Genomic DNA, 27,871 nt, shown 5'->3' with positions numbered 1-27,871 from the left:
GAACAGCTTTGATGGCGGACACAATCTCAGATTTGTTTTTAAAATCCCGAAACAATGAGTCTGCTGGCTCGACAAAATTGTCTTTTATCATTTCTCCTTCTTGGAATGATTTTTTATGTTTGACGATGGTGTGACTCATCCGGAATGATGCCTCCGTGGCTGCTTTTGCTTTTTGGCCTGGACGAGTAAAGAGTTACTGCTGACCAGATAATTGAGATTTCAGTTCTTTTACCTTTGCTCTTCTAAGCTCGCTTTTTGCAGGAAAATCTTTGTCATAATTTTTATGAAGTGTCCGAAAATGTCTCTCCACGTTTCCTTTCTTTGGAATAGCAATACATGTCTGGCAGATCAGACAAATGCATTTAGAAAAAGACATAGTGAAGAAAAAATCTTCCTCCCACTCCGAATGGAAATGGTATGTTTTTGACTTTTTGGTTGGTACCGCACTCATTTTAAAATTGGTTTGAATTTTAGATGCAAGATGCAAACAAGCATGTACTGCTAGCTGCGCGATTTCACGCTCTGTGCTCAGAAGCTCTTGGAAGGCGCGAGCAGCCTGCGTAAGTGTCATGAGTAAACAAAACATTTTTTTATTTATTTTGTCAAAATGTATTGGTCAAGTGCAAGTCAGACAGAAATTAAGAGAGGGAACGATATGAAATTTTACTCAAATTTAACAAAAGAATATTAGGCGGGTTAATTTATTGCGATCTACCAGCATTGCCTGTGCGATCGACTGGTCGATCGCAATCGACCTATTGGGCACCCCTGCTCAAGAGGGATCGAGACCAACTGAACGAGACAAAGCTGCCGATGTAAGTATTTATCAACTGTCTGAATTGACGTTAGTTACATGCAGAGGTGGGTAGAGTAGCCAAAATCTTTACTCAAGTAAAAGTACAAGTAACTAGAGAAATTGTTACTCAAGTAAAAGTAAAAATCACTATTTTAAAAACTACTTGAGTAAAAGTAAAAAAGTATGCAATGAAAAAACTACTCAAGTAGTTAGTTACTTAGTTACTTTGTATCTGATTATATAGGCCTACTACATAAAATTAATGTTAACGCCAATATTTTAATATTACATTTTAATCCATATTTTTAATTATCATGAGCAGATATCTTTGCAATATACATACAGCGAATAAAGATTAAACAAACACAGAAGAGACAAGCATTTCTGTAAATTTCATCTAGTCCTGATGTCAATGTAGTTTACACAACTTATTTAGAATAATAGACCATGTCAAACTAAAGCATGAACTAAACTCAGAGCATTTGCTAAGATGACCTAGAACATCTGCAGTGCTCTCTTAAATGAAATACACACTTTTGAACAAAGATCGTGTTGTGTCACGTGTGTGTTGTGAAACGCTCTTACTTGTAAACAGTGAACCACACGCCCATCAACAAGTTTTCTTCCTTCTGTTCTTCAAATGTATATTTCTGCAAGCCCACGTCTCTGTGACTGACAGGTAACGCGCATGTTGCTGTGTCTGACAAACAGGTCGCGCGGGTGCACGCATATGGCGGGCATTTATCATTGCTGGCAAACAATATGAACATTTGCAGTTTTGATTGTATAGATATAGATTAATATCCACTTCATCCAACGCTCTTTGTGTTCTGCGTGTTCTTAAATTTCGAGTAATCGTGCTTCAGATGATTCAGATCGTGCTGCGAACTGAACAAATCATTTGAACTGATTCATTAGCCTATTCAATGGTTTCTATTAAAGCTTTCGAAAGAATTGACTCAAAAGAATCAATCACTCGGGAATGCCCGTAAAAAGAGACGACAACCTTGAAATAAACAACGCGTTTTAAAAAGCATATTTTAAAATGAAGGAACGTAGGAACGTCACAAATGTAAGTTATGTAACGAAGTAAAAGTACAGATTTTCTATTAGAAATTTACTCAAGTAAGAGTAAAAGTACACTCTTTTAATTTTACTTAAAAAGTACATATTTTCCAAAATGTTACTCAAGTAAATGTAACAAAGTAAATGTAGCGCGTTTAACTACCCACCTCTGGTTACATGTACCGTATATATAGGAGGATAACGTTAGCATATGATAACGAAGGGAGCTTGCTAGTCAGTCACGGGCTAATATGTTCAGCTGCGGCAAGCTGTTTTGGTAATGAACAGGGGCGAACACTGCGGTTAGTTTCATTTTAAACGTCTCAAATCATTCGTACTGAGGCTGAAAAATCTGTCACAGCATACTAGTTATGCTCTCACGTTGTGTGTGTAACGTTATAACTTGTCAACGACAAGCGCTAAAATCCACGTAATACGCCCTTTTCACAATGACGTCACTTAACTTCCGCCTTTTTGCAAAGCAGTGTATCATAACATCCGTCTTGCAACAAACAAGAAGAAGAAGCAGAACTTCCGTTTTGCCGTCGCGCTGGAATTTAACAACAGTGAGAAAAAAAACTGACAGAACACGTATTCAAGTACTTATCCTAGCACCTTCACTAACACAAAAAGAAAACAAAACACTTACCTTCATAATCAAACAGGTACTGTTCAACGAAGAATTTGTATCCTTTCTCTAGCTTTGATCTTGTCGTTAGTGAAAATTTGTCTGCAAGACGTTGTACATCATCTAGACGTATTTGTGGCAGATGTGCAAGCCACTTGGTAAACTCCATTCTGAGGCGCTAGCGGAAGTAACTTCTTCTTCTTCTTGAGTTTTACTGGCGGTTGGCAAATCAGCTTATAGGTGCATTACCGCCACCTTATGAACTGGAGTGCTAGCGGAAGTAATGATACACTGCTTCGCGGCAGAACGGAAGATGCGTGACGTCATGTGAAAAGGGCGTATTCCGCTGAGCTCAGAAGGGGGGTGGGGTGCGCTGTAACTCATTATCATTTAAGAGACATGCACCAAAACGGGTTGCTGTGAGCATAGCTGTTTTTGACGAGGCAAAAAGGGTTTCGTTTACACAGCCATTGAGTGTTTTTAAGCAAAATATGTTCCAGACATTTCATGAAGGCCCTAATAAATCATTCCAACTTGTTGAAAGTGCTCATACAATGAGTCCTTTAATTAGAAGCGCTGTAGCAGGCCGTTGCTAAGGTGCAGGTTTGTTTTAACGCTCTGTATGGGCTGACCGCTGTAGTGACGTTGTGGAGAGTAGATGAACCCAAAGCTGAAATTCTAAGCTTTACATAGATGCCAAACTTGAGTGGGTAATTCCCAAACAGCGGGCAGCATCGAGTGAAGTTTGTAGGCATGTTTCCGGCCATTTTTGTTCACGATTTTGCTGCATTTACCCTCAAAAATAAAGTTTTTATATATTTACGTTAAGAAATTTACAAAATATCTTCATGAAACATGATCTTTACTTCAAGTGATACTTCACCCAAAATTTAAAATTCTGTCATTTGCATGCTTTCTAGTCACGGCATATTTTCTTTAGTTTCAGTGGTTATTACATACTGTAGTATTGATGACTTTACTGTTATTTAAAAATGTGGAAAAATATGAATAAAGAATTAGTGTTTCAAATCTTTTATACAGGAGTACAAATAGCACTAAAATATTGTCACCTAGCCTGATGTTCTTGTTTACTCACCTTCGAGTTGTTCCAAATGTGTATACATATCTTTGTTCTGATGAACACAGAGAAAGATATTTGGAAGAATGCTTATAACTAAACAGATCTCCACACCCATTGACTACCATAGTAGGAAAAATTACTTTATCTTTTTGTTTGTACTGTTGAACAGAAAAGAAGACATTTTGAAGAATGTATAGGACCGCAAACAGTTCTGGGGCACTTTTGACTACCATTGTTTTTTCCTACTATCGTAGTCAATGGGTGTTGAGATCTGTTTGGTTATAAGCATTCTTCCAAATATCTTTCTCTGTGTTCATCAGAACAAAGAAATTTGTACACATTTGGAACAACTCGAAGGTGAGTAAATGATGACAGAATTTTCATTTTTGGGTGAGGTATCCCTTTAATATCCTAATGATTTTTAGCATAAAAGAAAAATATATAATTTTGACCCATACAATGTTGGCTTTTGCCACAAATATTCCTGTGCAACTTAAGACTGGTTTTGTGGTCCAGGGTCACGTATTATGTTTACGTTTACGTATGTATTATGTTTGTATTAGAAAACGAGTTTAAAGACACTAGAACACAACATAGTTTTGATTTCATTTGCATCATTTCTAGTCACGGCATATTTTCTTTAGTTTCAGTGGTTATTACATTCTGTAGTATTGATGACTTTATTGTTTTTTAAAAATGTGGAAAAATATGAATAAAGAATGAGCGTTTCAAAACTTTTATACAAGAGTGCAAATAGCACTAAAATATTGTCACCTAGCCTGATGTCCTTGTTGTGGTCAAGTTATAACTACACAAATAACAGTCATGAAGCGTCTGTTGTCCCTTTGAAGAATTTCGGATGTGTTTGCGAACAATACTGAGGGAAGTGGCCTCCATTTACACCAGCTTCTGTTGTCCATAGAGAAGCCGAGGTCCCCACTGTCCAATCAGATAACAGCAACTAACTCTCTCTTTCTCTCTCAGGAGTGACTCTTTCTGATGAGGAGGCTGATAATAGTCAGGGAAATCGTTACTGTCTAGTCGCCATTGGGAGGCTGCAGGTACTTTTTCATATTTAACTCTGTTAAAAGAAGAAATCAAGAATATTCTGTCATCTTTTATCACAGACCACTATGATTTGGTTACATAAAACATGTAAATTAGGCAGAATGTCCATGCTGCTCTATTCCTTACAATAAAATGCTTCGACGGCATCAAACCATAAAAATGATGCACAGCAAACGCATTATATGACAAGCGCACTTATTTCAAGTCTTTTTCTGGCTGGCTTAAGACTTAAAATATAGAGCAGAAGTCATATGAGTCACTTTTATTTTGCTTCTTTTGTCCTTTCTGAAAATCAGCAAGACCCGTCCTCATTCACTTCCATTGTAAGAGCAGCTTGAACATTGTGTTAAGTCAGTTATTTAGGGCAGACACCTTAAATTCCTTTTGCGCATTCATCCAGGTAACGTGTTGCCCAGGTGACACCAACATAAATAACATCAACATACCAGTGGAATTCATTTCCCGCCACAACTGCCAGGGCATCTATACATTCGTGGATCACCGCTGTCTGGCGACTGTGGGTTTCCAGCCTCAGGTAGGCTTCAAAAGCCTGGAGCTCAGGTTTTAGGGTAGCTAAAAAACTTCTGCTTTGCCAGTTTCTAACAACGTTTTGTTGTGACAGGAATTACTGGGGAAGAGCATTCTGGACTTTGCACACTCAGAAGACCAGGGCTTACTGAGAGACAGCCTTCAACAGGTGTGTGTTTGTGATGCATGATGAGATCCTGTAGTGAATATAAATGTCTCCTCCCACTGACACACCAGGCCTTTAAAATAAATTTCACAGCAGTGTCCTGAATTTGAATGAATTTGTTAGTGACCTTTGACCCTCACTGTAGGTGGTAAAACTGCGAGGTCAGGTTCTGTCTGTGATGTTTCGGTTCCGCTCTAAATCTTGCGAGTGGATCTGGATGAGAACGAGCTCTTTCACCTTCCAGAACCCTTTCTCGGAGGAGATCGAGTACATCATCTGCACCAACGCCAATGTGAAGTGAGTATTGCAATGCGTCACATGACCACAAAACTAGATGCACACACACACGTGACATCGCTGCTCTCTATCCACAGCATATGATCTCTGATGTGTACACAAATCGATTGATTTAAATATAGAATTTGCTCAAATTGTCATGGAATATTATTCATTGCTGTTTAATCTAGAATGACATTACGGTGTGTAACTTATGCTTTTACAATTTATTGTTAATGGTATAGTTCATCCAAAATACTAATTCTAACATTATTTCAATTTCTTATAGCTTGAAGAAGACTGTATGAGTTATATTGACTGTTTTTATTGTCATTTTTTGAGCTTGAATTTTTTTGGAGAATTTTGTTGTCTTCAAGAGCACCTGGGAAAATTGTACCTCAAAGTCAGGTGTTATGACATGTAACAAGTTCCCAACTGATAATAACAAGTTGCGTAAATCAAACAAAACTATGGAGATTTTTCTGTGAACTTTGAATAATTTATTTATGCCACATCAATTTATAAAACTATACAGTGACATGCAGCCCTGTGACATGCAGTCATGTGGTTGTCCTTCGGACATGTACATTTGTCATTCACTTGTCCGAGTACAAAAATTACCTGTCCAAAGATAAAAAAAGATATTTCATTTGAATTATAATATAATATAATCAATATAATTGTTTAGGATTTAGATTGGTCAAGTTTGCTTCTAAGCATTTTAACTAGTGTCTGCTTTGGCCGCCTGAATTTGGTTATAGGCCTACTCTCTGTGACTGCTATAAAACAAAGGCAAGCAGTAATTATTATTAGTGTTAAGGCTGTAAGTTATCTTTTTTTTTGCACATAGCACTGGTGCTAGAGATGTTTAAAGTTTTGTAGCACAGGCAGAAATGTGCAAGTGTATTTCATCATGAATAGGCAGATAACTGACAAAAGACATTAATGTTACATACAGACGGATAAATTAGGGCCATATCATTTTTAGATTATCTAAATTTGTTTTAATATTTCTAAGTTCTGTGTTTTTCCTTTTTTACTATACAATAGTGGTATATTTGTCCACATAAATTACTGTAGTATACTATAGTATTTACTATAGTAAACTGCAGTAAAATTCTTACTATATTGTTTTTTAACTTTACTATAGTATACAGTGTTTATCAATTTACTACAAGGGCACTTCAATTTTCAATAGCAAATACTATAGTACACTACAGTATTTTTTGTCTTGAGTGTTCAATTTAACAGGACTTTTATTTTGACTGGTCTTCGGGAAGACGCTTGTTTGCTGATAGCTTCACTCAAACAGTAAAACGATCATAAAATAAACTCTCAGAGCAACTCTGGAGATGAAGTTCATGTGTTCATATCCTCATACGGTGCAGACACAGATAAATCCTCGACCATCACTCGTGTTGTATGTTAAACTGTGCACATAATTCACGCAGAACAGCCAGATGACATTTAAATAACAGGATTGATTATTGTCACACACAAACAAGCACAACCACGACAAACACGCAGCTCTGTCTAATGCACATATTCTTATTATTCTACATATACGTCGCACTGTTTTTTTTCCAAGTTATTTGTCCGGTCGGGCAAGTCAAATTCTCTCTCACTTGCCCATACAAAACATTCACTTGTCCCGGACAAGCGTTAATGTCGAGCCCTGACAAAAGTCATGGGAATCCTATTCATTTCGTATTAAAAAAAATCGTTTTGTAAGCTGTTTCATACATTGATTGTTGGATCGTGTTGAAAATTGTCACACCCCATATGACATCATTCTTGTAATAATCAGAATGGTAATGTTTGTATGAACTATTCCTTGTATTCATTAATGCACTGTGTTTGTACTTGAGAGTGAGTGTGGTAATTCACCTCCGCTCCCAGTTTAACCTGACCACTCTCTCCACAAATCCCTCGAGTGACAGTCGAGCTCCAAATCAGGATTCGCTGTCCCCCCTCTCTTCCCCGGGGGTGGCATTGCCCCCTTCACTGGGGCAAAGCAGTCCCAACTCTACCCCCAATCCAGGTCAGATGACAGCCAGGTGAGAGCATACCCGCACAGCGGTGCACTTGGCCTCCGTTTCTTCATCTCTCTTTCGGGTGACCCTATTTACGCTTTAGGTGGTAGATTAACCAGCATGCTCTCTTCCCGTAGGTAGCTGTGGTGTCTGTGGTAACCTGAGAATGCTGTAGGTTGCCGGGTGATGGGTGTGATGGTTGATGGTGGTGGGAGCTTTGCCGGTGATGATGTCCAGACACTTCTAAATATTTGTTTTATTCATTCTCTTTCATAGGCAATTGCAACAGCAGCAGGAAATAGAGGGAGGGATGAGTAGAGACGGAGTTTATGAGACAAACCAGGTGGCTCTTCCTCAGGTAAATGCACATGAGCTAAAAGATTTCCTCTTTTCATCCAGCATCCTTCTGAAAAAATAACCGTCTGTCTGTCTGTCAGGTTCCAGTGCAATCTGTGGGTGTAGTGAGCGCTGATCACAGTAAGGCCTCTTTATACACACTTGCATATGTGGTTTACGAGGACTCTCTATAGACGTAATGATTTATGTACTGTACCTAACTGTATATTTTATTCCCTAAACTTAAGCATCACAGAAAACTTTACATTACACACATTTGTGTTCTCGTAAACCATATAAGCACACATACACATTGTGTGTACTGATGGAAACAAATCAAAGTGATTAATTCGTCTCTGTCTCTCTGTCAGATTCGAAGGTTCTGACCACCCCGGGTGTGGCCAGTGGACAGCAAGTTTATCCTCCAGCAGCGTCTTTCCCCAATGCTGCATGTCCCAATGAACCATTCAGGTACCCCCCCCCCCCCCACACACACACACTCACCTTATACTTCTCAGATACACAATCCAATCATCATACTCATAATCAGCATTTTTTGCGATTTCTGTTTTTGAATGTTGTTACATACAATGGTGGTTGTTTCTTTGGGACACTATACATAAGTTGTCCACCATATTAAAACTGAATGATTAGGAAGACTCGGATCATGTTGACTATTTGTCTACAACTACAATTTAATATCAAATGTTACATACTGTTGTGTGGACCCAAACATTCTAATGGCAAACTCTGCCCTCATTTCACTGACTCTGACACTGACGTGTCTTTGATCTCAGGTCAGCTGGAATGGCTCAGCAGATGGTGCAGACCCCTCACTCAGCTGGTCAGATGCTTGTGCAGATGTCCCGCCAGAGCACACCCTCCGGACCCAGCGCCAGCAACAATAGCCCCATTCAGGCCCAGGCAGGAACCACAGCGTCCCCTGGAGTCTGGGCTGCTGCAAGACCTGCCTTTAACACACAGGTATAGGAATTTTAAGTTTTTTGAAAGAGCGGCTTTATGTAGTGGGAAAGGTAATTTAACTAGGGATGTAACGGTTATCGGTTTAATGGTTTACTGTGATAATAACATCCAACGGTTAGTATTACCGCATCATATTTTAATTACCATTAAACCTTATGGCTTGAAAAACCCTGTTCAGCAACAAACAAAGTTATCAAGAGTATACAGGGTTTTTCCTGCATAGAGAAAATCTCTGTGGTTCACTTTAAATGATTTAATGATCTCTTATATTCGCTAGTGACTGAAAAGTTCAGTAGTTTAAATGAATCGTTTCAAATGAGTCATTCGTGTGTGAGTCGTTCTAAACGCAATGTGCGTTCATACTGGCGAACTCACTGTGTACAGTATACGCTGATTTTCAACGATCAAACTGCACAGACATAAAGCTAAAGACTAAAGGCTAAAGACATCACAATGATGTACGTCATGTTAATTTAATAAATTTCAAGAAATTAAACGTACTTGGATGCAAAACAAACACCCGTGAAACACAGGCTGGCTCTTGTTCTGCAACTCTTTTTAGGGCCTCAGTGTGCTGAAAACAAAACAGTGCCTCCACTGTGGTGTAATGTCGCAACTGCAGTTACAAATGACAGTCTGTTAAATGCACGCAGCATTTCTTGTGAAGACTCACAACATAATTTTGGCGGGAGCCTGAGGTGGCACGACATTTGACGGAGGCGGCCGCCTCCCATTTCTCTATGCAGGAAAAACCCTGCTGACACACATTTACTTCATATATTTTTTATACAGACCCATCATTTCTATAAATTTTTCATTAAATGATGTGACATGATGAGTTTGAAACTCCGTTCAGCTTGTTTCTTCTGTGTTCGCTGTTATGAGCGCAGATGTCATGCCGCTTTCTCATGGGTCCTAAAGTACACCCAAGACACGCAGACAGATGATTTGCTGAATTGTGTTGTGAAAATCTGATTTACTCACTCAAGGGCTCAGCATAGTCCAGGCGAATTGCTCTTTCGTTCTGCGATTTGGGGTAAAACAAAGCTCGAACACATTGAGAGACGGTACACTGTAAAAAGTAATTTGTTGACTTTACTCAATTCAATCATGCAAACTCGTTGCCTCATTTCAATTAAGTAAACTTAACTTAATTGTATCAAGTACAATTTAAGTCCAATTTACTAAAATATTAAATGTTTCCTTTACTTCTTCAAACTCGCATTTACTTAAATACATTAAGTTAAAGTAACTAAATTTAATCTGTGATCTGTGAAGCAGTGACAGTGACCTACTCCAACATGTTCAGTAAAGCTTACTTAAACAGTTAAAGCAAATGTAACGTGTTTTTCTTTACATTCTTTTATAGTCTTTTTTTGTTTAATCCATATGGTAATAAAAAAGCCACAGATCTCAAATCATAACGTTTCAAAACATTTATTTTTCACAATGTTAATGCATTGTGAGGCATAAATAATGATTACATTTCTTGCATATCTGAAACAGTATAAAACAAGCAGAACTTTCTGTATAAAGTTGAATGTGTTCTTCATGCACTTCGGGTAATCAAGATGGAGTGCATACGACAGTCCAAACAAGAGACAAACAGCAAGAGGCATATCTCAGACTACATCCATTGCGATATCTCCCTCTATGATGTGGAGACAGGATCTGCATGGATTAGAGAAGAAGAGTGAGGAGAATCTTCATTGATGACTGTCAGAATGCCAACAGCAATGTGCTCAAAGTCGTTCTTATCAGAGTCCTGAAAAGAGATTATTCAAAACAATTAAATAAAGAAATATTTACACAGTTGTGGTCTTAAGTTTACATATGCATCTTTCAGAATCCATAAAATGTTGACAATTAAAGAATAAGAGGAATGAAAAATTAAGTTTTAATTTTGTAATGCTACTAACAAGCTAATTAACATAACATATGTATACATATTACCCACAAGACAGACTAATAACTGAATTAACAAAAATGACCCCGTTGAAATGTTTACATACGCGGTTCTTAATACTCTGATGTTACACAGAGTCAACAACTGTTGTAATAGTTTTTCACAAGTCTCTTGTTTGTTCTGAGACATCACATCATACAAAGAGTAGTTGATGATCCAAGTAACATCACATAGTGTTAAGAATCAACTGCATATAAACTTTTGAGCTTGGTTATTTCTGTCAATTAGTATGTGTTGTGGACTATACGCACATATCTGTTATATGAAACATTTTCTAGATTCTGCAAGCAGTATTATCCAAAAACCTGACAAAAACAACAAACACTGCAATACAGTTAAAGTGACAGTTCACCCAAAAATGAAAATTGTGTCATTTACTCATCTTCTTGTCATTTCAAACCTGTACGACCTTCCGCAGAACACAAAAGAAGATATTTTGAAGAAAGTTGGTAGCAGAACAGCGCTGGCACCCATTCACTTCTATTGTTTGACTCAAAACCAATGCAAGTGAATGGGTGCCAGTTACCAATATTCTTGAAAATATTTTCTTTTGTGTTCTGTGGAAGGAGGAAAATCATACAGTTTTAAAATGACAAGAGGGTGAATAAATGATGACAGAATTTTCATTTTTAGGGTGAACTATCACTTTAACCACATAAAAAATTAGCAATATTTATCATAATATTCATTATGTCTACTTACAAAGCAGAGTTTGAAAAAATCTGAGGGCTTGTCTCCAAGAAGAACAGGGATGCAACGAAGAACTGTAGTGTGTTTTAGAGTCACCAGAGATTCCTGAAACAAGAATACATATAAAATAAGATCACATGTTGTGTTCGCTAATACCTCCTCAAATCTGCCTTTGTAAATTAAAGGGTTCTACAAAATCGCATAACTCGCACTGAAATAACGTTACCTCCTTTACGACATTTGTTTTCACAGAATCTGTTGAGTGATGAGTGTATAAATGCACCTTTACAACAATGAACGACTTAAATGTGCACAAACAGTCTTTGTATAAACACGGCACTGGTGATACACGAGTGTAGTTTCCATGTTTTAATCTGTAATGCTTCAATAAAAGTACTCTTTAGCCTGTGGAATATGAACAGTACTTGCACGGCCAAGGGGATGGCATTTATTCTAGAATACATTAATAGTTGCTGTTTTGTGAGATAATTACCTCAGACTGATGTTTCTGATGTCCGATGCTGACAGAAATATTTCGCCGCGGTTCAAAGTGGCGCCGCACGAGCCTGCGTGTCAGCATCTGCACGAGGTTGACGTTCGACGACCGTTGAGTTTCTTCTCATGTTTCAGCCTGAATCCCGCCTGTGCGTATTGACCACTAGAAGGCAAATACGGTACTGCAGAGGCGAAAACTTAATGTTTGTGTGATAATCTTAAAAGCAGAATTCGTAGTAAATTCGCGCTGACGTGAAACCTACTTAAAAATTATTTTAACAACCATTACATAAAAGTCAAATGACAAATTACATAAGTATAACAAATGCTTTTAAGACTTTTTATGTTCTATTTTCACTTATTTAAAAAACATACCACACATTCTTAATTTAAATCAAACCATTTATACCTCATATTGTATCAACGCTAATTATTAACACAATATTTTGTGTTTAGTTACGTTTAAATAACATTTGGAAACCTCTACTCTCTTAAGACACTTATCAGTTAGCAGAACAAAATGGCACTCATTCAAATTGCATTAATTCAACTAGGGATATTTAAGTAACTAAGACTTTTAACCCAAATTGTACCAGTTACTTAATCTACATTATTAATCTCAACAAGCAGTTGCACATTAAGTAAAGTCAACTCAAAAAAATAAATTAGCACATTTTACAATTTACAGTGTATAGTGTTTTCGAACAATCCAACACCCCTTTGTTTCTGAGGCGGGGTTTACATGACGTATCCAAATAGCCTCTGCGCACGTGGCCACACAAACAACACACCCACCTATTACGTAATGGCCATGGACCAATGGTGGCTCGAGGGTGTTTACCGGCCAACACGAACTTTCCCGGAGAGTTCTGTTTGGTTTGCTGCTGCGAACTAGTGAAACGAATTGTCGCTTTGGACAAAAAATCAGATTTTTTTCGAATGTAGTATGCTGAGCCCTTTAATGTTATTCTAATGGAACGTTACCTATAGCGCCCAACGGCCTTGACTAATATAATTTTAATGTAATTAATAAAAGGACATTTACAGGTAAACTCAATATAAAATTTGGTACATCGTGATAATGTTGTTCACTATAATCGTGATCTGAAATTTTCACACTGTTGCATCTCTAAACTAACAATGTAATTTTCAGATATTTTAATCCTGTAGTGTTTTTTTAATGTAGCCATTGTAGTGGTGTTTGCTAAGATTGTAAGCATCACAGTTACGTTTGCCCATGTTTATATGTCAGATGAAAGGTCCAGTGTGTAGTTTTTGGCTGTATTCTATTGACAGAAGCAATATAATTAGATTCAACTTTATTGTCATTGCACATGTACAAGGCAACGAAATGTGACCTCTGCATTTAACCCATCCAGAGAGTAGTGAACACACGCACAGCAAGTGGTGAACACACGTACCCCCGGAGCAGTGGGCAGCTATCACTGCAGCGCCCGGGGAGCAAGTAGGGGTAAGGTGCCTTGCTCAAGGGCACCTCAGTTGTTACCCGCCGGCCCTGGAATCGAACCGGCAACCTTCTGGTCACGAGTCCGACTCTCTAACCATTAGGCCACAACTGCCCTATATAAAAAGGTTATAACATGTATAATAATTTGTTTATTGTGTTTTATTTATTTAGAATGAGCTATTTCTATCTACATACACGCGCGGTCCCCTCATGGAATTCACATTGTGTTTCTACAGTAGCCCTAAACGGACAAACTGCTCTACACGTTTCGTAAAATGTATCTGTTAACATATATACATTTGTAGCGGGTTCGCTATATAAGGAAGGAAGAGGACGAGGTTGGGGGACTGACACAGCTTTTATTGCTTTGCCACACGAGAAAACAAAAAGTCCATTCATACAACAATAAATCCACAGCTTTTCCTTCAGCCTGGCTTGAGAAGATAATAATCCAGCAAAGTCCTTCGTTCTTTCCTGCGAGGTTCCGTGACGTGGCAGCCCGTGTGCAGTCCTTCTCTCTCTCCACCCCATCCCCCCCCCTCCCCCCCCCCGTTGAGTGTCTCCTGTGTCTTTATATATTGTCTCTGCATCCTGTGCATCCTGTGTCTTTATATATTGCACTGCATCCTCAAATTTCAATTTTACTAGTTCACAATCACATGTATACAATTTTGTCAATAAATACAAGCAGTCAGATATATGAACTGAACCTTTAATTTTACCTGCTCTTCTTCGATGTATCAAACATCAAACATTATATGTCACAAGCACTACATCTTCATCCGATAGCTACCATTTCTCCACAGCATGAGACAGTAGCTCTGCCAGATGAGCACCCATGTGACTCATAAACTGCTCTCGTTTGCAGAATACTACGTTCACACTGCCACCAAAATCTGATTTTTTTGCTCGTATGCGACCCAGATATGTTTACTGTATGACAGTGTGAACAGGACAAACCACATGGATTCAAATTTTTTTAATCTGATCTGAGCCACTTCCATATGTTGTCTTAAATCAGATTCAGGTCTGATGTTTCGCAATGTGACCTCAGTCTGAACGGTCATATCGGAATTCATGCGACTTTTGCATCATCACAGAATCTACAGATCGACTTGCGTCATAATTCTGCACTAATTTAAAGCTTCACGCGCTATTCTGTTGACGGAAGTGCACTTTACAGCTCAGTTGCCAAACATCAAGCATCAGATTATAAACATAAGCCCTTGCACTGTCTACCGCACGTGAGCCGCACGATGCGATGTAACTATTGACTATAGAATCCGTTATAATAAGAAATTTTGCCACTGGATACGGCGCAATGCAATACGACAAACTCATTAATGGTGTCTATTGTCTTTTATTGCTTTGCATCCACCACTTGCGTGCGTGTTGACATGGTGGTAAAACATAAGCTATAGGTGTGTTCTACTCCATGCTGGGACGTGCAAACTAGCATGCGCACAGCCCGAGAGCGGACTGCTCCGGGAATGCTCTAAAATCCCGCCGTGAGATCAATCCGCTCGGCACCGCTCGGCTCGGCAAAGTCAAAACACAACCGCTGAGTAGACCCTTGCTTAAAGGTACAGTGCGGGATGTTTTGTATGATCTATTAACAGAAATGCAATATAACATACAAAACTGTGTCTTTAGATGTGTATAAAAACCTTACGTAATGAAAAGTTATGTTTTTATTACCTTAGAATAAACCAGTTGTATATACATAGGGAGCGGGCCTATCTACATGGAATTTGTTATGTTGCACAGCCATGTTTTGTACAGTAAGCTCTAAAGGACAAACAGCTCTACAGAGCGCGTTTCGTATATGTTGGTCTTCTTCGTGTGTTTTTTTAGATGCAGCTTGCATCATCACTGAGTTGAAGACGCACAAAGTAGTAAGTCGTAGTACGGAGAGAAGGAGGAGTAGTCGTCGTCTAGCTGAAGCAATTGATTGTTCTGTCTTAGAAGTTTTGATAAAATGGAGGACCATGCGTATTGTGCACAAGAGCCGAAAGAGCGTGAATCTCCGTCGTCAAAGAAGCGCAAACGTGATGCTGCCAGACGAATTAGAGACAAACGGCGGCAGAAATCCAAGATAAACATCGGTATATCTATTACCAGATGGAAGGCACTGTTGAAAGACAAATGTTTTCAAGGCGACGCCAAAGTTGCCTGTTTTCTGCTAGACTGGTAAGATAATTCAACATTTTCAACATTTCCACTTTTTCAATGTTTACCAAACAACTGTTTTGTTGAAACGGTAATGTTAGCATTTTATACAAATGGCCATATAACCTCCGAATAATAATGTTTTTCCGTCCCTGCGGTACGTACTCCGGTTGTTCCTGACTTTACAAAGGGGGAGACAAATGTCTACTAACTTACACCTAACTGCCTATGTCGCTGTCAGATCAAACGCTTTGAACAGCGTTGCTATTTTACGATTAGCTTACTTTAGTTACTTCACTACTCTCAGCGTGTACTAGATAGCACGCAAGAAATATATCTAATTATAGAATTGTAACTGTAACTTTCTCAATAGAATACATTAGTGTTGTCACGGTACCAAAATTTCAGTAGTCGGTACCAATACCAGTAAAATTCCACGGTTCTCGGTACCAATTTCGGTACCAAAGCAAAACACAAGTACATGCTAATTGAAACACAATTTTATTAATAAAGCTCATTGTTAATATAAATGTATAGAAAGCAATGCCATTTTGTATACATGAAGTATAAGTTAATTGTTGCTGAAACTGTTGTGTGCTGTCTGCTGATGCTGATGAACATCCTCCTCAGTCTGCTGCTGTAGAAGACAAATAGAATAAACTTCAGTAAGACAACTGACTGAACAAACATGCATATGCAATATTAAAACAAACCTCAGTTTTTATACTGCATTTACACAAGATTACTTACATTAAGGTAACTGTATATTAAAATAATAAATGCAACAGATATATTTTTCTTTAGTTTAAATGTGGTTTTTTAAACCTAATAGAGTCATCTATCCAAGACATACACATTGCTAGTCATACAGTTAGTATGCTAGTTTTCTAGCACATAGATTGCAGATAGGCCTAAATAAAATACTAGGTACTGTAAACCCCACCCTGTCCTCCCATTAATTTTACTCCATTACAGTTATAAAAGCATTAAATGGTTAATAAGGACACTTGACTGGATTAGCATTGGCGCTAACAAATTAACACGCAAACAGGGATGTTTATTTTAACGTAACCTTTAACGTAACATATGCTACAACATTCATAATGCAAACGCGAACATAATTTGAAACTTACCGCTTGAACTTGTTAACTTAAATCCGGATGCTTCCTCGTTTCACCACAAAACTCTGTTCGTTTTCTTCGTGATATGACTTGAATCTAAAGTATTTCTGTGCGCATCTCTTGTGGATCGGAGCCGCGCTTATCCGCTCATCACGTCTTATTGCGTCTATAAAAAGTTTCCGACTAACAACCTGTCAGACAGAGCATCAGTACCCGGTTGACCCGGTACGTCGGTACTACCGGGTCTTGTGAAAATTAGGTACCGACAACTTTTTTATTTTTAGGTACCGACTTGGACCCGAAGTACCGGTACTTTTGACAACACTAGAATACATGTTAAATGATTAATTACGTTAATATATTGCCTTACCTTTGTAAAGAAACATCGTTGCTTGTATCACTGCTATCCACTGTCTCAGTAGACGACATCTTTTTTTACTGTTGCGGCCACCGTCGTACTTCGTAAAGGAGGGGTGAGCAAATGACTCAAAACTATAATACAACGCTTGTGGCCGCTGATTTTCAAGAACTGCTGTATGAAATTATGTATGAAAACGTGCTGCCTGTTACGTGTTATTGTTGTTTTGCGCATACGATTCAGTTTATAACCATCACGAGTTCACACTGGAATCTCATATTGGCCACATTTTAAAAATAGTGTGAACAGCCGAACAAAAAAATCAGATCTGAGCAAAAAAATCTGAATTGAGCATTAAGGATTGCAGTGTGAACGTAGTAATTTCCCAGTCCTCGCTAATGTAATGTGCCGTTATTGTCACAGACGACTCTGTCGCGACCGAAGTCCAGGAATCGCATGTTATTGCAACTCAATGAGCACAGACAAGACAGCAGTGGCACTGACAGGCGTTAACAGCTCAGGGTGAAAACGGCTGACGTGGTTTCTCAAGTTAGTGGTATTACCCCCTGCATATTTTATTTGTGCGTGACAAGATTTACACAGCATGTGTCCTGTCCAGGTCGTGCTTACCGGGTTTTTCATAAAAGCCAAAATGTGCCCAGATGTTGGCTTTTAAAGTAGTTGGAGCATTTTTAAATACTCTCGCCTACCTCTGCCATTGTGTGCTAAAGCAGTAAAAGCACGTATGCGACATGACGTCAGAAAAACGCAAGTATGTTATAACCGGTTATGGTCTGTTACTGAACCGATATCGAATCGTCCTCGTTTGCATCGCGATGCATCGTAAAAACGATTAATTCCGACACCCCTACTGTTCAACCATCATCCTCAGATCATGTGGCATATTAAGATGCGTGTGATTACTTTGCATCCATTTCATCATCTGGGCAGCATTCACAGTGCATCTGGAAAGTATTCACAGCGCTTCACTTTTTCCACATTTTGTTATGTTACAGCCTTATTCCAAAATGGATTAAATTCATTATTTTCCTCAAAATTCTACAAACAATACCCCATAATGACAACGTGAAAGAAGTTTGTTTGAAATCTTTGCAAATTTATTAAAAATAAAAAACGACACCGCCTTTGCTCAATACTTTGTTGAAGCACCTTTGGCACCAATTACAGCCTCAAGTCTTTTTGAGTATGATGCTACAAGCTTGTCACACCTATTTTTGGGCAGTTTTTCCCATTCTTCTTTGCAGGACCTTTCAAGCTCCATCAGGTTGGATGGGGAGCGTCGGTGCACAGCCATTTTCAGATCTCTCCAGAGATGTTCAATCAAGTTCAAGTCTGGGCTCTGGCTGGGCTACTCAAAAACATTCACAGAGCTGTCCTGTAGCCATTCCTTTGTTATCTTGGCTGTGTGCTTAGGGTCATTGTCCTGTTGGAAGATGAACCTTCGCCCCAGTCTGAGGTCCAGAGTAGAGCTGTAATCGGGCCTTAAAAGTTAGGCCCGACAGTGCCCGAGCCCGACAAGTACATTTTGATTGACAGCTTTTTAAAAGCCCGAACCCGTTTACAGCCCGACATTAGGCTATTCAAATGTGCGCACGCACACAGCTTTTTGTCAAGAATGAGTCGTTTATACATGTTTTAACATAATTTATTAATGACTAACGTAGGCTATAGGCCACTTGGATGTTGGAACAAAGAAATAAATAAGTCCTCTGTAACATCGTAACATCTCACATATCCCACTGGCTCATTATTCTCATTATGCACATGGTCAAAACTTTTCCACACCTCAGACTTTGCTTTAGTTGCTGGTGCAACCAAAACGTAATCGCCAGAGGCAAGCCTCCGTTTCACCTCCTCAGCCAACCCGTTCTCACTCCCGACTCGTCACATATTTACGCTCGGTCAGCGCCCCACGGCGTCACATTTGAACGCGCAGAGTACCCCTTTGGCGTTGTTTTTCGACGAACAGGGAACTGCGTTGCTGTTTTCTAAATGCTCCAGACCGAGATGCGTGCAGTTCTTAGCATTTCATAATTATTTATGGTTTTAATATTTTGTAGCACCTAACCCCAACCTCACCCTAACCACTTCTCAGCCATATAAAACACAACACGTGAATAAAAGTACAGTCACAGGTATTTATTACACAAACTGACCAAAAGCATTACAAAATTAAACAAACAACTTGTTTCGCATACCTTTTTGCACCAAAGCCTTACGATAACATTACAATGGAGATGCCGTGCGTGTCCGTGAATACATGAACTTGGCTGAGGCTCCCATTCAAAAGATAAACCGGAACAGCTAGATGCAGTCAGTTGCGGGAGCCAATACCGTTTCACGTTCAAAGCCAACGAAATGACGCGATCGGACACGAGCCACGGGAAAGCCAATGGCATCGAAGCTGACGTAACTTCCTCTGGCGGCAAATTTTGAACGTCGTTCTTCACTGGATTTGAGATTTACGGCGGACGGTGATCGCTTTCGCATCTGTTCCTCATACAAATCGATCGTTTCGAGTTGGTACCCTTGGAATATCTGTATTTTTGAACGACATTGTGACTGCTTGTATTATGTGTTTTATATTACGATAAATAAACTGTTTTAAACATTCAATAAACATTACTTGCTCAAACTGTCTGAATAGTGTCATGTAAATGCAATTATCCTGGCCATTACACTTAAATTAAACCCCGAAACATCATCATTGCAAATTATATCTAATATACATTTTCATAATGACGGTGAAATTCGCGTGCCCTTAACGTCGAAAAACGACGTCAAAGGAGTACCCTGCGCGTTCAAAAGTGATGCCGAAGGGTGCTGACCGAGCATAAATATGTGACGAGTCGGGAGTGAGAATGTGTTGCAACCCTCAGCATCCATTTATGCATCTTTGTCGCGCTAATCGGAACGCATCAAATGACCGCTTATTTACCGCGCAAGCCCGAGCCCGAGCCCGGCCCGAGCCCGTGTAAGATGATAGAAATTTAGCCCGAACCCGTCGGGTCCGTCGGGTTCGGGCAAAGATCTTCAACTCTAGAGAGCGCTCTGTAGGGATGGGTTGCTCGACACCCCGTGTCGACACACGTATCGAGTTTTCGACACACTAGTGCTTCGAAACAGTGTTCCGGAGCATTGCTTGAAATGAGTCTGTCACGTGACCTGAGGAAACGAAGCTTCGTTACCTCACTGACACGTCACGCAGGGATCAAACTCAAAGCGCGTCGATTGCGCTGAACCATAGGAATGTTATAATTATATATTTAATTTATATAATTTTATAATTTTGTATTGCTAATTAAAGTACTATTTAAAACCATGACATGTTAATGTCTGTTGTCAAAAAGTAAATTGCAGGTTTAACACTGTTCCCAAAAAGTATTAAAGTGTTTCTTCAACCACAAACTGGTTTTCTGCTAGTAAACGCCGTCCTTGGTTCTCTGCAGCTTACACGTGCAGAAGTGTGTTTGATCTTTAAATGGAGAATGCACGCAAGAGACCCCGTTCTCAAGTGTGGGAACACTTCAGTCTCGACACTGCTAATAAAGTGTCATGTCTGATATGCGAGCAAACTTTGTCTTATTCCAATAATACATCCTCAATGCTTCGTCACCTACGCTCCAAACATCCAAACGCTCTGGGCGATACTCAGACAACAGAGCACCAGTCTGCCCCATCTGGGGAGAGGGTAAAATACATATTAATAATAAAGAAATTTCCGTTGGGACAATAAAAACTATCTATTTCCCTCAACAAATGAGCAATAAAGTAATTAAAATGCAAGAAAAGTCACCCATTTTGAGTTTAGATTTTCATATTCCATTCCATTTTTATTTGTTGTAATAGATTACACTATTTAAGAACACAGAGTACTTTAGTATCCATTAGTTTGGTGGGTTAATCTATTGTATTTAAGGTTTACAGGATATGTTGGATTTAAGGCCAACACCAACACATTCACACTATATTATTATTATATACAGTATATATATGAAGAGTTTGGTTCCAAACTTTTTTTTATCATGTTTTTTTTGTGTTAGATTGCCGCATTTTTCGAGTTATTATGGCTTAAACCAACTACAGTTTAATTGATATTAAGTGGAATGCACCATGAAAAACAGAAATTTAAAAAATCTAATTTTGGAAGTCTTCATATATATTAAATTATTATTCATGTTACTTAAGAACTGGATGTGCTTATTTTTCTTTGTTACTTTGAGTTCTAATTCTATATATTATTAAATTATATATTAAATACAAATAAAACTTATTTTGTTCATTGAAATGTTATATCTGAGTGACAGTTGGTGTAGGAATTTTTATTGACCACCAGATGGCGAAGTAGAGCACTGTGTCAAAAGCTTCGAAGCACAGATACATTTTTTTGAAAAAGCCTCATTGATTCAGAAGCTTCATTCGGCACATCCCTAGCACTCTGTATTGCTGCATTCATCTTTCCCTCGATCCTGACTAGTCTCCCAGTTCCTGCCGCTGACCACTCTGCCATACAGGCCTGATTGGTGGAGTGCTGCAGAGATGGTTGTTCTTCTGGAAGGTTCTCCTCTCTCCACAGAGATATGCTGGAGCTCTGTCAGAGTGACCATCGGGTTCTTGGTCACCTCCCTGACTAAGGCCCTTATCCCCCGATCGCTCAGATCGCCGGGCAGCCAGCTCTAGGTAGAGTCCTGGTGGTTCCAAACTTCTTCCATTTACGGATGATGGAGGCCACTGTGCTCATTGGGACCTTCAATGCTGCAGAAATTTTTCTGTACCCTTCCCCAGATCTGTGCCTCGATACAATCCTGTCTCGGAGGTCTACAAATGATTCCTTTGACTTCATGGCTTGGTTTGTGCTCTGACATGCACTGTGGGACCTTATATAGACAGGTGTGTGCCTTTCCAAATCATATCCAATCAACTGAATTTACCACAGGTGGACTCCAATCAAGTTGTAGAAACATCTCAAGGAAGATCAGTGGAAACAGGATGCACCTGAGCTCAATTTTGAGTGTCATGGCGAAGGCTGTGAATACTTATGTACATGTGTTTATTTTTTTCGTTTTTTATTTTTAATACATTTTCAAAGATTTCAAACAAACTTCTTTCACGTTGTCATTATGGGGTATTGTTTGTAGAATTTTGAGGAAAATTTATGAATTGAATCCATTTTGGAATAAGGCTGTAACGTAACAAAATCTGGAAAAAGTGAAGCGCTGTGAATACTTTCCAGATGCACTGAATATATCTAATTCTGCTCTGGATGAAATGGTTCTGGCCTTTGTTAAGATATAACTACTGGAAGCAAAAGATTTTATGATTCTCTCTGTGTCTAGCAGGTAGCAGGCCAAGTTGGAAAGGGTCAGTCTTCCCAGTTTAACATGGGAGGCTTCAGCTCCGTCCCTACATCCTCCACGTCTTCTTCCTTTGGCCAGATGGGTGGACCTGCCGCTTCCATGTCAAACACAACAAGTTACCCACAACTTAATCATACCAATGCCCCGACCAATGGCTACGGTAAATATTTTACATTTACCAATAATCTTTTTTTAATAGGAAATGTTAGATGAAATGTGGTCATCTAACTTTCTGACTTTCTAAGGTGATGTTAGTCAGATGGGAGCGCAGTTCACCTCCAGGCCAGCAGAGGGAGTGTCAGGGTGGCAGCAGTGGCAGAATCAACCACACGCTCAAGGCACTGCTGACACACATCCACTGTCTCACAACAATCAGCCAGAGATGTTTCCAGTGAGTGGAGTGAACGTCAGCATTTACATTAATGCATTAAACAGATGCTTTTGAATTTGAGTTATATGAACTATTCTAATACTTGCATGGTGCTGTTTTGTCATTTGTGAAGCTTATCAGCCCTATTGCCCATTCAGTTCTCTTAGGTACAGTTTTGTGTTTAACACTATTTTGAATTTTATGGTGAGTAAAAACAACCCTATCTATACCTTCTCAGGATGTTCTTTCCATGTTAGACCAGTCTGGCAGCTTCGGCAGTGACGACTTCGGAGAGATGCCCATGTTTCCTCCTTTCCCTGAGTGATTCCGCATCCTCTGTTACATTCTTCGCTCCCTGTTGCTCACTCTCGCGCTCCGTTTCCTTCTGTTTTAACCAAATTGATGCAGGGTTGGTCAGGACAGAGAAGTACAGAGGGGCACCTGTTGTTGCCATAATGAGGACACGAGAGAGGCAGCGCAGCGCACAGACAGGTGCCGACAACCCTTGTGTTTTGTCAAGCAGCGTAAATTGAAATCACGCACAATTGCACACGTTGAGCACGAACAGTCCCACACTGTGTCTTTGCCGCACACGCACATACATCTTTGTTTTTGAGTTGGAAATGAGGGTTGACACACACACAGACACACAAAGAGAGTATTGTCTGTTTATTACTGTGTATGTATACTGATTGCACTGCCGTGTTTCTGATGCTACATGTTAATCTCAATGAAATCCACAAGAGGGTTTGATTTAGCCATGGCTGCCTCGGAAAGAAGCTCTGAATGTATTACAGTTCAAGAGCTCAATATGTACTGGTGTCCAGCACTGTTTTCAGTGTAGTTTGAAGCCGTGGCATGTTTTCTTCAGTAAGGGTTGTTCAGAATTTCGAATTTAAGAATGGGCTACCTTTGAAATAAAGGATTAGTTTTACTATTCGATATTGGTGCAGTATATGGGTGTGTAACCTGCTGCAGTTGTTCTGGACTTTAGTTAAAAACTGATATTACTATGGATTGTTCTTATCTTTTTCTCTTGTCAGTTTAATGATAATGTGCGGCTTTAATTTGTAAAGTTTATGTAAACTTTAATGGACAGCCGGTTGCCTGAAATATCATTTTCTTCCTCTACATGTTTATGCGGATGACATCATGAGCTCTTACTCAGGCATGTTTTTTTTTATAACAAAACCTTTTAAAAGATGAAAACCAAGCAATAATTAGCAGGCAGGATTTGTGTAAGGATAAGCCATTGTTATTGGTATTCTAAGTATTGTTATGATGTCGTTTTAATATTGAAAATGGAAAAGAAACCTATAAAGAATAAGCATTGACAGTGTTTTGATTTTAAAGTCAGTCTGTCCAGATTAGTCATTATTCTAAATTAGCCTTGTACAGAGAATATTCCGTAATTTCTCACAGTACTCCTCCAGATGAATATTGCCAGGTTTTATAATCGAATCGCTTATTTTAGCAACAATTCAATGTTTTGTTTGTTTAATTGTTGGTATTGAATGTTGGAGTGTCCTCTTTCTTTAATACTAATTCATGTCTATTGAAATAGACTGTGTGTCAATATTCACTTTCTTGCAGATATGAAATGGCCAATGCTATGGTGCTGTGTTATTGTTGTTGTATTTTCCATCTTGTACCTTAACCAGATTTTTAAGAAGATGTGAACTGCAGTTTAACTAGTAAGAATAGATTATATATAAGCATATATGTACTGTATATGAAATGTTAACTGATGAAGAGAAGTGTTTGGGCTTTTGTATTAAATTGTTATATTGTCAAAACTTGTTTCTGTTTTGGTCTTATTTTAAAACAGTTTTTGGTTTCATTAAGTAAGTCTTTGCCGGTTGATCAAAATATGCGACCTCTTCTGTTGGCATGCTTGGTGTGTGTTCATAAATGCCATGTTTGGTTCGATTAAAACGAACTCTGGTGTGATTGCTCTGACTGTTAGTGCGGATTATTTGTGTAGCCTATGTGTGAACGCTGCCACCCAAACCCTGGTGCGGACCGAGACCGCTGCAAAGCCCAGCAAAAACAGAATGTTCCCCTAACGTTAGTTTTTGGTTCCCTTTTGGTTATTTTTTGGGAACCAAACAATAACGTTCTAAGAACGTTATTTTCAGGTTTTGTTTTTGCATAACGTTCCCAGAACGTTGCAGGCTGTTTTTTTTAAATAACCAGAAAATAATGTTCCCTAATGGTTATTTTCTGGTAATTTTTTTGCAACCAGAAAATAACCAGAAAGTAACGTTCCCTGATGGTTATTTTTTGGTTATTTTTTGCAACCAGAAAATAATGTTCTCTGATGGTTATTTATTGGTTATTTTTTTGCAACCAGAAAATAACGTTACCTGATGGTTCTCTTTTGGTTATTTTTTTGCAACCAGAAAATAACGTTCCCTGATGGTTCTTTTTTGGCTTCTTTTATGGTAAAAATAGTCAAAACTGGTAAACGTCAGTGACATGTGCAATACAGAAATTATAAGATCACATTAACACATGTTATTCTGACCAAATTAAATTATTAAATGTGCCCTTTAATGGCTGAAAATAATAAACTAGTTAAGCTAAATGACAATACAATCATATATATCCATGTGTATTTCTTTAGTGTGGTTGTCTGTTACTGTATGTGTGTCCGCTCGAGCACGTGCATTCTCCGCTCTACCGCGCACTCCCGTCATTTAAAAATTAATGGTCATTTCGTTTTACCTCACCCACTAACACATTAGTTTAGCGGTTTATTTATTTTGTTTTTTTATTTAAAAACATACAGATTTGAGAGTAAACTTATATTTTCATGATTTTCGATTGATTTGACACATCTAAATCAACAGAACATGATGTAAGGATTGAAACTCAGGGCTTTTGATTGTTATATCTAAAGACGGAGCCGCGCTATACTTCTGTGGTGAGACAAGAATATTGTTAGCCTGAAGATAATTAAATGTTTATTCTTCTGTCAATAAAAAATCTTCTTTAAATATTGTGTTGAAGTCATTGGTTATTTTATTTCAATATCTATAATGTCTGATGTTGAGGTAGGCCTACACAGTGTGGTTTTATTAGAAATGATACTGTGCCGTTGAAATCGAAAATTAGGCTACTTCAGTAATGAAAAAGGAATTATTAGGCTAAAAGTATTTTACTTATTTTAATTAGATTAGACAAGCAATGGCTAAAAACACAGCATGGATGTATTCATTACTGACGTGTAGTGAGGCCAAACGGACCGAGAAAAATATTTTAGGCTAACGTTCTGGGAACGTTCACCTAACGTTAGTTTCTGGTTCTCAGAAAGTTTTTTAAGGTTTGTTTTTGGTTATCTTTACGGAAATAAATGTTAGTTTCATGGTTTCTATAACGTTAGGGTAACGTTCCCCTAACGTTAGTTTTTGGTTCCCAGAACGTTATGGGAACCAGAAACTAACGTTCTATTAACGTAAAGAAAACTTTCCTGGAGAACCAAAAACGAACCTTAGAAAATAACGTTCTGGGAAACAAAAACTAACGTTAGGGGAACGTTCTGGTAACCAAAAACTAACGTTAGGGGAACGTTCTGGGAACCATAAATTGTTAGCTGGGAAGTTGCGTCTCGGTCCACTTTCAGAGCGTTTTCACACTTGGTTCTTTTCAGGGGTCTGAGCACGGTTAGCTGGGTTTTTGGCCCATATGTGAACACTGCAAACGATCTCAGACCCCTTGAAAGCTAACCGAACCGAGACCATCTCAGGAGGTGGTCTGGGAACGGTTCGCTAAAAACATGCATTGTGAACACAAACCGCTCTCGGCTCCCTTGCTGTTCCTGTTCGATGCTCTCTCTCTCTCCTGATAAGTACAGTGCACGCGTAAAAGTGTAAATAAAGCGCATTGTCACATATTTCTCAACTTGGACAGCTCATTAAAGCTCTTAAAAATGTTAAAGATGTAAAGCGCTAAATCGATGTGTAAATGATGCTTTAAAAAAACGGCGTCGGAGGAGCGCATAATGTGTGTAATAGTAAAGAGAGAGCTGCGTAAATCCTTACAGCATCTCACATTTTAAATCTGATCACTAGAGATCTGTCGGCCTCAAATTTAGAGTAGTATCTGACTGCAATATCGGAGGCTGCACTCTCAAGACCGCATTTCTGGGGACGCACTTCTAGGACCCTGTGACAACGGAAGTGACGAGTCGAGTGCATTTCCAGAATGGACGACAATCAGAGTGTGAGTGTCAAATTTGAATTATTTTTTATTAGTTCAACATTTAAAACATTTAACATTTTATTGGAAAGTTAATGTAGCCGAAGTGAGTTGCTAAATAGTCTTGAACAGTGGTGGACAGTAACGAAGTAAATTTGCATGAGTACTGTACTTAAGTACACTTTTTGAGTATCTACTTTACTTGAGTATTATTTTTTCTGAGTACTTGTACTATAACTTTACTACATTTGAAAGACACATATCATACTTTTTACTCCACTACATTTATAAAAAGGTCAAAAAGTAGAAAATGGTTTCTATGCAGCGGGTTTTCCTGTGTGCGCAATTTATCTGGCTTGCGATCTGCCAGGACCTTTTACTGTTGCCAAGTATTTCAGTTTTTCTATGCTCGCCGTTTTCCGGCAGGCTTTGAATGGCCATTTGGAAGTTTTTTAACGGAAATCTGGCAACTCTGGGATCTTCCCCGCTAAACTAATGTAAACGTAGGCGCTGCTACACCATTGATAGTGCTCTAAAAAGACAAATAGAACATTAAAAGACGAAAAAGGCACATGTTAAAGTGTAGTGTAATCATGTGTGGGCTACGATCAGTCAAAGAGCGTAGAAACATTGTCATGAAAATGATCAGCATAACGGCTAAACGGTAAATAAGCATCACATACACCTTGAGCTAC

The 27,871-nt window shown here is 38.8% G+C and overlaps 1 protein-coding gene across 7 annotated transcripts in view; it reads left to right on the top strand.

Moving 5' to 3' along the window:
• Positions 1-25,016, top strand: part of arnt (aryl hydrocarbon receptor nuclear translocator) — a 31,573-nt gene extending 6,557 nt beyond the window's left edge. For 2 of the 7 annotated variants that reach the window (XM_057339378.1, XM_057339376.1), the window contains 12 exons: positions 4,555-4,631; positions 5,039-5,173; positions 5,261-5,335; positions 5,478-5,629; positions 7,549-7,665; positions 7,918-7,999; positions 8,079-8,118; positions 8,349-8,448; positions 8,775-8,961; positions 22,586-22,766; positions 22,852-22,997; positions 23,215-25,015. In XM_057339378.1, the coding sequence (XP_057195361.1) occupies positions 4,555-4,631; positions 5,039-5,173; positions 5,261-5,335; positions 5,478-5,629; positions 7,549-7,665; positions 7,918-7,999; positions 8,079-8,118; positions 8,349-8,448; positions 8,775-8,961; positions 22,586-22,766; positions 22,852-22,997; positions 23,215-23,301 (1,379 nt within the window). In that variant the 3' untranslated portion in view covers positions 23,302-25,015. Of the gene's footprint in view, positions 1-4,554; positions 4,632-5,038; positions 5,174-5,260; positions 5,336-5,477; positions 5,630-7,548; positions 7,666-7,917; positions 8,000-8,078; positions 8,119-8,348; positions 8,449-8,774; positions 8,962-22,585; positions 22,767-22,851; positions 22,998-23,214 lie in introns of all 7 variants that reach the window. The other 5 variants (XM_057339381.1, XM_057339380.1, XM_057339377.1 and 2 more) reach the window with 4 other exon arrangements.
• Positions 25,017-27,871: the final 2,855 nt, after the last annotated feature.

The sequence above is a fragment of the Triplophysa rosa genome, linkage group LG8 (genome assembly GCF_024868665.1).
Source record: "Triplophysa rosa linkage group LG8, Trosa_1v2, whole genome shotgun sequence".
Lineage (NCBI taxonomy): Eukaryota > Metazoa > Chordata > Actinopteri > Cypriniformes > Nemacheilidae > Triplophysa > Triplophysa rosa.
This window is presented reverse-complemented; position numbering and strand designations above follow the sequence as displayed.